Source organism: Sinohyriopsis cumingii, chromosome 16 (genome assembly GCF_028554795.1).
Source record: "Sinohyriopsis cumingii isolate HCF-2022 chromosome 16, ASM2855479v2, whole genome shotgun sequence".
NCBI classification, from domain to species: Eukaryota; Metazoa; Mollusca; class Bivalvia; order Unionida; family Unionidae; genus Sinohyriopsis; species Sinohyriopsis cumingii.
The window spans coordinates 26,599,412-26,610,268 of NC_142976.1; the positions used below are offsets into that span (position 1 = coordinate 26,599,412).

Here is a 10,857-nt window from a genome sequence, read left to right on the forward strand (position 1 = left end):
CGCCTTAAAATATCCACGTCGGAACGACAACACTTTTGCATTTCTTCCTGAAAGTCGAAATGGTCCGACGCGTGAGTGTGGTACCAAGCGTAGAAAGCTTCTCTATGCTCAGTGTGCATATTGTCGGGGTCGTCGTAGTGAACCTCAAACAAATGGGGCAGAACGGTGTCTTGATTGGTTTCGGTATTGAAAAAGTGCGGCAATAGTCTTTGGTCATTTCTGTCATTTCAAACGTTTAAGCATTCGATTCAAAGGCATGGAGAAATAACTCATCGAATCTTTAAACTGCACTTGCCACACTTGCATGGAGATGATTTTGGCTCTGTTCAAAGTCACTTTAGGACGTTCGGTACTTTGCTCCGTACAGTATCCCGAGAAATTGTCAGCCATCACCGTGGTATGACGATGAAAATCTCCGTAATGTTCGATGTCTTCTTTCTCCACGTCTCATCCATGGGGTTTAAGATCCATAGGGCAAAATCAGTTAGCGTATTAGATCCCCGAAAGATTTTTTCACATCCTCCAGGAATCTTGATGCATTGAGGGCAATGACTTGAGATAGGCTCTTGGATTCACTTCTCGCACGCTCGGTGACCCACGCAGAAATTAGGAATGTGAACACAGGTCTTTTACATGCATTCAAAATCGAAAAGGATGAAATTGCCTTTCTTCTGGTCATCGTATTCCTCTTGATGTTTGGGTTGGTATTTTTGAATGACGCATTCGTGTTCCAGGCCCACGATTTGGCGACAAATGTGGCATTGTTTATTTCCTGAATATAAGTATGCCTTGGCATTATTGGCACGTATCACTTGTACACAAGTAGGGCACAATCTCTGCAGTGGACAATCACTTTTCTTCTGTGAACCTTGCGTCTTTAGATGTTGTTGGTAACGGGCAGGGCTGACAAATATGCGATGACAAGCAGGGCAATGAACTCCTTTTTTATATCCACAATACTTGTGTTGCTCTCGATTGTTGTATCCTTAGTCACATTTCTCACAGTAATAACTATATCCCAGGAATCCGGTGATATTGGTAATGACATTTAAATGTTCATCGTGATGATAGATGTGAATGTATTTTCTGTCTTCGAAATTTTTAAAATATTTGCCTCGAAACAACAGAGGTCCGTGCACTTCTTGAGGATGCACTATCGAGGTGAACCATGGAACTATGAGGTCTTGCAATTTTTGCATTTCAGGAATACCACAGGGTGTATCTTTGGATAGCCCAGCCTGATGTAACAGTAGATCTGCTTCTTTTCGTTGTTTGGCTAGGTCCGATCGTTGAATAGTTTTCCAGGTTCTATTCTATTCTGCCATGTCGTTCTTGTCGGCATACGTTCGTCCCACCACGATGGCACGGGCTAAACACATCTTGTCTTGAGGGTTGTTCATTTGGACGAGGTTTTGTTTGGTGCTGCGAAGGTCGTCAAGCAAAATCACACGTGGGTCATGAGTAGTGTCGCTTTTCCATCGGTGATGTGAAACTTGTCTTTGGATTGTTGCAGCTATTGAATCTTGTCGATGACATTGGAAGGTGTCCGTTACGATGGGCTGCTAAAATCGATCCAAACGGTCACGATGACTGGAAAGTCTCAAGCCATCGTTTTCTTTGACTTCGCATTGTCGTTTCAGAGTGGTTAACAAAAGATCCCATACATCGGTGATGAACTCTTCTGCATTCTCCAACGGTACGTCGGACTTGAAATCTTTGAATTTCATCAATTACGTATAAGCCGTAGTCCTAAATTTTCAAGAAGAGCGCTTTTGCGTCTCTCGAATGTGTGAGTACTTTTCAGGGTTTACTGGTGGACTTTGGTTTTCTGTAGACTCTCTGAGGTCTGGATTCTGGCTCACTCATGTCATCTTCAAAATCGCTGGCATGACTTTGAGCCAAGACTTCAGCTACTGTGCGAGGCGATAAATCACGTTTCTGTCTCTTACTTTCTTCTCTTTTCTCCACGAAATTATGAGATCGTTTCATCTTGACTGCAAAAAGTCAAATGACTACATTTTAAACTCCATAGGTCCCAATATCAATGTCAGACCAGTGTCTTCCCTACATAAAAGGTCAGTGTCTTCCCTGCCAGTATTCATTTCACTCTCAAACCGACCAGAACAATGGAAGATGCCAAACAGATCGAACTTCTGATCAGAGCTTTGCGAGGTGTGTCATACTAAAGTTTTCTTCAAACAAGCCGACGGACAACTCCCCATCCTTTCGATATAAAAGTCAACATACTTGCTATATATGTAAGATGAAAGGGCATTGGGCTAGAGAATGTCCAGACCGTCAGAAAAGCAAGACAGGTATAAGAAGAGACAAAAGTCATATTACCTGTTTTCATTGTCAATAGAAGAGATATTGGCCTTCATAATTCCCTAAACAACAACAGGAGCAAGATGAAGAGAGGGTTTCAGAACAGGAAGAAGAGGTATCCTCCCCAAATGAAGAACCCAGACACGTACAGAAAGAGAAAAAGACAAGAAAAGAACACGAGGAAAAGTGAGGGAGAAGAGGAGAATAAACCCGTGAAAGTGAAGAAATTTAAAAAAACCCAGAGAGAATGAACAAAGACACAGAAGAAGTCGATGAACTTTCTGAAGTATTTTGTTGTGAATTGGATTGTAAGATTTATAACAGAATGGACGAGACAGAAAACGTAAGTGTCCCTTGGTTTTATTTTTTTAGAATATCAACCTACACTCACGCACTCACTCGCACACGTAAATCATGGGCAAAAAGAAGGGATTTTAAGTTTTAATTGATTTTGGCAAAATGAATGCTATCTCTCTTCGAAAGAGTTGAGTGACCCTGTAAAGGTCCATTGCTTTTTTTTTTAAAGAATAAACTCAAAAACGGGAAGCAATCAGCTTTAACCGCTCTAAGCATTTGCCAAAGCCAAGGCCTAATTCTGGACTTGCTTCTGTCGATGATGATTTGGTAGAAAGCACTAGGGCTGGTATCTCAGGTGGAGTAACAGGGTTGGGCTGTTTGGCTCGGGAAGGTCTTTTTTTCTTGGGTCGTATTAAAGAAGTCTGATACATTTGTTTCAGACTCCTTAACTCAGCCAAAATGTCTAAGAGTACCATCACTGTTTGACTTTCACTATCCTCATTCTATCCTAAACCTTGTTTCTTCTCTGCTGATGCTTCTTCTTCCTGTCGCTTCCTTCTTCTTGCCTCTTCTTCTTGTTGTTGCTACTAAGGAGAAAAGCTTGTTCTTCGTCTTTCTGCTACTGTAAAAAGTTCTCTAATTCTTCTTTCTGTCTCTGTTTAAAATGCTCGGCGTGTGCTACAGAAGGAGAAGGTGGCGAAGGTGCTGGTGTCCAAACAAATTCTTGCGAAGAAGAGAGAAAATCCATTATTTTGGTAGCCATTTCTTCTCGTCTCCACTGCCGGTACATCCCAATCCCAATTCATCGTCTTCTCAGTTTCGGTCATGTCTGAAAACTCTGTCGCTTTGATTCAATGCGCACAGACGCTAGCGTATCTGTATGTGGAATGTGACGTCAAAGGCAGCTCTTCGGATTGGAAGATAGACTCCGTACTGTGACTGAAATTTGGAACGCGTATTGGGATTGGTGAAAAAAACTCCACCCGTTTCTATCCGCTTTTCTACTATAAATAACAGCGGTTCACATCATTCCCTTTACCTGTTCTCGTCACAAGATGTGGATTAACGTTGAATTATGTACCCTCGTATCTTCGATGCTGTTCTGTACGGACTTACCCATGTATGTCAGATCATCATGAACAATCATCCGGATTACCGATACGAGCGTTTGGAAAATAAGAATCTATGTGGAGAGACAAGGCTGTCTGAAGAGAGTCCTCGTCTATGGGTCCAGAAGTCAGAAGAAGTTGAAGAAGGGAAGAAGACCTATGTCATGCCCTCTTTGTTAACGGAATGGTGTTAACAAAAAACCAAAGGCCCTTTTCTGGGCCACACAGTTGTCTCGAAAATATTTGTTCTCTTGCCGAAAAAAGTTTTAGTAGATTTGTTTTATTTTAGGTTTGCCTCCCAATAATTTATTCTCTTGCCTAAATTGTTTTTAGTCGGTTTTATATTTTAGGTGTGTCAGATTGATGTTCATCAATCTATGCATATGTGTTGTATAAGTTTATGTTCATCAATCTATGCATATGTGTTGTATAAGTTTATGTTCATCAATCTATGCATATGTGTTGTATAAGTTTATGTTCATCAATCTATGCATATGTGTTGTATAAGTTTATGTTCATCAATCTATGCATATGTGTTGTATAAGTTTATGTTCATCAATCTATGCATATGTGTTGTATAAGTTTATGTCTATGTCTTTACTGTATTTATCTTTACCTAGAGTAGCGCCTATTCAGGTCAAACCCTTACCACATTGTTGCCAATGTCCAGTACCGTGACGTCCCTTACCTGTTCCATTTCTACTGATCCAATACAATAACTCAACTTTCCCTTGTCGGTATACAGGTCGAATATTCCCCATGTTAAATTCCCACTGTCGCTCAACGTGGCCACGGTGATCTGAAAAGTCTTGTCGGTAAAAGTGCCCAAGGGGTGGGGTCTATAATGTATTTTCACATTGTTGCTAATGTACACCCTTTCACTACTATTGTGCCTACGCATGTAAAGAAATAAATTTGTAAATTTAACAGGATATATATCAGCCATTTTTGAATTCTTATATAAAGTCAGGTCCTCACACAACTACTGGATTTTCGATAAACGGTGCTCATTTGAGTTATTATTTTTTATTTTTTTATTTTCAAAACATCTTCATCGTTATTAGAATAATACTGTGAGAAAATTTGCACTCTAGCATTTTCAGCCGAATTGAAACTTTAGGTAAGCGATCATTCAGATAGTATTGGCATTTATGTGCGTATCAATATTTTAGGTTGTTTGCTCCTTCGGATTGCCTACTTCTATTCCGGATTTAACTACCGAATCCGTTTCCCGCGTTGGGTAACGAGAATATCGCTGGTTTAATGGTTGATCATCCCAGATCAGTATTCACTTTACGTGATTTACCATTTCTTGCATGCTTTGAGACTTTAGTAGGCTACTATTGGATTGACAATTTATGCAAATTTAGCTTGTTTTGCTATTTGGCTATTGTCATGTCCGTTTTGGGGTTTTCAACCAAAACGAATTCGTACGATGACGCTGGTGAAAAAACTACACTTGTTGAATCATTTTTGCTAAACTTTCAACTTGTTTCTTGGAATTTTATTTCTTATTCCTAATAATAATGTATTTCCATAAGCGGATAACATTTGTCACTAAAAGCTAATCTTCTATAAGGTCCTCATAGTAAGAACTGAATATGCAAGATTTGAAAATACACAAGCTGCTAATGTCATCAAATGAATCTCACGAACATGTATAACGAGGGTCTTTTTGAAATCTATAAAGACGATTTTACCTGCCTTGATTACAAAATGACATTCAGCTACTAGTTATGTCAAGGAAGAATGAGAAAAAAAAGATTGTGTCTTAGTGCATAATGATACCGATGTATATTTATATATATTTTTATCGAGACAGCTAAATAAGAGTAAACTAATGCTTTTCTATTTTTATATATTTTGTTATATTTTTGCTGTATAAATGACAATCAGGATGTAAATAGGTTTATAATTTGATGGGTCATTTGTGTGCTGCCCTGTACGTATAGGAGGAACTATGTTTAGCCTTACGGCATCAGAGACTACACTAGTTTCTAAACAATTATTGAAGAGATCAATGAGAGAGGAAGCTATAATATGAGCCGGAAGCTTTGCTATTTTCACACAAACCCCATCTGATTCGACAGTAACAAGGGTGAACCGAATCTTCAAATCTGGATATTTATTCAGCTAAGAAATCAGACAAGTAGAAAAGATCACGTGGCGTGGAAATAAACTTTTTCACTGATGAAAGATTTCCAAATTTCGTGATCTTGATGTACAGTTTCAATATTTATGGTAATTTAATGAGGGATATATAGGGCGAATTCGATGCATTAATGTCTTTAAAATGCTTCCAGATAGTTTTGTGTCCTTTCTCCCTGATATTGAATCAGGAAATATTTGCACATACTTTTCTTTGTTAGAGACGTTGTGTTATTTCGCCAAATTTTATCATTCTGCCAGTCTTTTGCTGGTAGATGTGATGTGTGATGTGATTTGGATTTTTAACGTAGCTTTAACAATTGTTGGGGGCCCCGAGTGGCCGAGTGGTCTAAAGCGCTCTTTGTTACGGATCACTGCCATCTCACCTCTGTCTCGGTTCGAGTCTAAGATTCAGCCAATGTGGGCATGTGAGAAAGCTTGCCAGTAGCTTCTCGTGGGTCGGTGGTTCTTTCCGGGGTTTTCCGGGTTCTTCCTCCACCATTAATACTGGCCGCCATGTATAGCCTATCGTGCTGAAAAATGGCGTTAAACCCTACAACAACAACATTAACAATTGTTCAGTAATATCGCTACGAGGTCTGCAATGTGGCATTGTATAGCGATGTCTAGCACTGGGGCATGATGCTACAGACATGTAACACGATGTCCCACCCGGTCACATTGTCCTGACACCAGGCCGACCAGACCTAACACTAACCTCTTAATGCTGAGCGCCAAGCGAGGCAGCTGTTAGTACCATTTTGGTAAGTCTTTAATATGACTCGGCCGGGGATCGAACCCACGACCTCCCGCATCCGAGGCGGACGCTCTAACCACTAGGCCACCGGAGCGGTTTTGCTGGTAGAAGTAACATAATTTGCTAGCTATTTTTTTATTCCATCGATGTATTATTATTGTCGTGTGCGTCGCTTAGCCCATTTAATTTTAACAGATCATGTGTATTAAGGATAAAACCCCTTCATACCAATCTTTTAAAGCATTATCCTGATCGACATTGAGGGATGAAAACATGGGAATAAATCGTTGTGAAAATTAATCAAAGATCTGTATACCATTATTTTTATGAACATTTTGGTATATTTTCTTGAATTGATTTCTCGACGCACAATCATGATAATAGTCGGTTATAATTAAGCAGGGTATAAGAGTTTCTCATATGGACAGTGGGGGGGGGGGTAGTGCTAATGTAATCAATTAAAATTAGATCTTGTCTAGGTTACCCTTGTTTGTTTATTAGCAAACTGGATAAGGTCACGGAGTGAATCGTGTCCACCAGTTTTAATTATTGTGATTGAAACGATCCATTTTAATGTCGTCCATTACGATGCATTCAAATTTAGGTGTGACGAGAGTGATACATTCAATAACACGTTAATCAATTAGCAGGCGATTGAGGGGGGTCGTTAAAATGAGCACAGTGGAAAAGATTTTCATTTAGAGACGGAAGAGATTTCATAAAGATTCTGTGGAATCATTTCCAAGATTTTATGTCCGTTTTGACTAAAAAATACCTAAAAATATAAACCACTATCCCACTGCCAGGACTGTATAACTTTTTTTTTTCTCTCCAAATTTTAACCATTCACTGGTAATATAGGAATCATCAAGATAATCGTTGAAAACTATTGACATAGACCAAAGATAGCGATACATTTATGATGTGGCAATGGCTGATTAAAATTTATCAATCTTGAGAAGTAAATGTGCAAAATTGGGATGAACAATATACCATAATCAATCTAGCACTGGGATAAACAATATGCAATACCTTATCTAGCATTGGGATTAACAATATGTAATACCTTATCTAGAACTGGGATTTACAATATGTAATACACTGTCTAGCATAATGATTACCAATATGTAATACATTATCTAGCATTGGAATTTACAATATGTAATACCTTATCTAACATGGGGATAAACAATAGGTAATGCCCCATATAGCATTGGTATTTACAATATATAATACTCTGTCTAGCATTGGGATTAACAATATGTACTACCTTATCTAGCATTGGGATTTACAATATGTAATACACTGTCTAGCATTGGGATTACCAATATGTAATACATTATCTAGCATTGGAATTTACAATATATAATACTCTGTCTAGCATTGGGATTAACAATATGTACTACCTTATGTAGCATTGGGATTTACAATATGTAATACACTGTCTAGCATTGGGATTACCAATATGTAATACATTATCTAGCACTGGAATTTATAATATGTAATACCTTATTTAACATGGGGATTAACAATAGGCAATGCCCCATATAGTAACAATATGTAATACCCTATCTAGCATTGAAATTTGCAATATGTAACACCTTACCTTGCATTGGGATTTACAATATGTAATGCCCTATCTCAAACCTTAAAAACAAAGGCAGAATCGTTGGACGCAGCCTTATCAAAAACAAAATCTAAATTTATTCCATGAAAATATTTAAAAAGGCATGATGCAGAGAAATGTTTAAAAGATGAGAATTAAAATTATTAAAATCACTACAGAAAGTAACATAATCAAAACCTTCTTATGTGTTGCATTGCAGGCAAATATGCTGCCAGGTGGAAATGGATTTACCGAATATGAGTGGGCCACCTCCCTGACATCTAAACTCTTACTAATAGCTATCTGTGTCGTTGACATTAGGCCTACGGAATTTATCATGATTCTGTTCAGTGTATCATTTGACACTGAAAGCTATCTCTGTCTTTAATATTAGGCCAACGGAATGTTTTATGATTTAGTTCAGTGTGTCATATGTCACTGAAAGCTATCTGTGTCGTTGACATTGTACCTACGGAATTTATCATGATTCTTTTCAGTGTATCATATGTCATTGAAAGTTATCTGTGTCACTGAAATTAGGCCTACGGAATGTATCATGTTTTAGTTCAGTGTATCATATGTCATTGAAAGCTATCTGTGTCGCTGATACAGAATGTATCATGATTTAGTTCAGTGTACCATATGACATTTAAAGATGGGTAGGATATCGACGTATGAAGCCGCCTCCGTATATTGGAGGCTGTAGTGAATACGACGTAGGATTACGTGACAACTGGTATAATAGCGAGCCTTCAATGAAATCAAACCGATAATTGATTTTGTCTTCAGATACTGTGATTGCGACAGTAATCAAAGACCAATAAGATTTTATGTCAGACTGATACTGAGACTGGTTCTTATTTCAGAGGCAAGAGCTAGGGGTCTTGCTGTAGGTTTGAAAAATGACGTGGACCAGGTAGCGCAACTTCACACGAGCTTTGATTGGGCGTTGAATGAACAGTGTCACAAGTACCACGAATGTGAAGGATACAGACCCTTTTCTGAGGAGGGGAAGGTTACCAAGCTCTAATCGCTCTGTCTTTGTGTGTGTAGTGTGTGTGTGCGCGCGCGTTTACACTTTGCTACATGCACGTGCATTGACAATACATCAATGCAATACAAATAATGGTTTAATATAATACTACTTTCTTTATGCTATGTGTATATAATACTTATTTGGATAAACTGTCGATGTGCTAAAACTGTTGACTGTGAAAGTCGGGTGGCTGTGCCATATTACGTGCCTGTGAAATAATTGGTACAAAAACATTCACTTACTGATCTTAGGCAAAACAAATTGTGTAACATTTAGGACTGTAATCATTTATGTCGATTTAACTACTTGTTCAAAGTACATCGTGTACTTTCGATATACCAGATGGTTAAATGAGTTGATCTGTAATGTTGAGGAAACTGATCAACTCATCAGAATCCACAGAGCTAGGATCTGGAAGACTAATGTTGGTTCACGTTAGAAGACCATGCTTTTTTCAGAACGTAACTGTCCCTTTTTCTCCACAGGCTGTGTTCAATGTTGAGTACATTCACTCGACAAGTCACCAACTTACCAGCAGTGAAAGAGCCTATTGTACCCACCCGCATCTACCAGGAATGACCACTCAATTCAAGCTAGAGAGTGTCACTTCCTTTAGAATTCTCTGCTGAAGGCTTCGGAGGGCATTTCGTTGTTACAAGATATAATTGGATGGTTGATAACACGCGGTGATAATAAATGATTCGTACATAAGCAAATCATGAATTAATAAACGTGCCATAAAATATGCTCCATGGGTATTTTAAAAATGAAAAATAAACATTTCCTCCGTATTTATTAACCTACACATGAGGTATATGGACTCTCTCTCTCTCTCTCTCTCTCTCTCTCTCTCTCTCTCTCTCTATATATATATATATATATATATATATATATATATATATATATATATATATATATATATATATATATATAGACATATATATATAGGCATATATATACATATACACATATATAGATAGATATATACATATATAGACATATATATATATATATATATATATATATATATATATATATATATATATATATATATATATATATATATATACAATTGCATATATAGATAGATATACATATATGCATATATATATATATATATATATATATATATATATATATATATATATATATATATATATATATATATATATTCATATATATAGATATACATATACAGATATATATATAGATATATATTCATATATATAGATATACATATACAGATATATATATATATATATATATATATATATATATATATATATATATATATATATATATATATATATATTGTTACGTGTTGAGGCTCTAATAGACAGACAGCAACAAAGAAAAAGTGAAGACAACAAGCATTGTAGAATTTAACAAACGGTTTATTTCGCTGGAAAAACATGGTTAAAACGAGGAAAAGAACTTACTGTTTTAAGAATTAAATCCCCCTCAAAAAAATATAATTCAACAATAATCAACGAATTAAAAATTAGAATTCCTACTAATACAATTTTCTAATGAAGTTTAGTTCGAGTCCCTACGAAAATCCAAAATGGAAGGTGATGAC

The 10,857-nt window shown here is 37.1% G+C and overlaps 1 protein-coding gene across 1 annotated transcript in view; it reads left to right on the forward strand.

The window, feature by feature from the left end:
- LOC149780111 (uncharacterized) overlaps positions 1-10,056 on the forward strand; it is a 29,517-nt gene extending 19,461 nt beyond the window's left edge. Inside the window, exons 4-5 of the mRNA XM_089936329.1 lie at positions 9,109-9,257; positions 9,764-10,056. Of these exons, the coding sequence (XP_089792455.1) occupies positions 9,109-9,257; positions 9,764-9,907 (293 nt within the window). The 3' untranslated portion in view covers positions 9,908-10,056. The remainder of the gene's footprint in view (positions 1-9,108; positions 9,258-9,763) is intronic.
- The last annotated feature ends 801 nt before the right edge of the window (positions 10,057-10,857 follow it).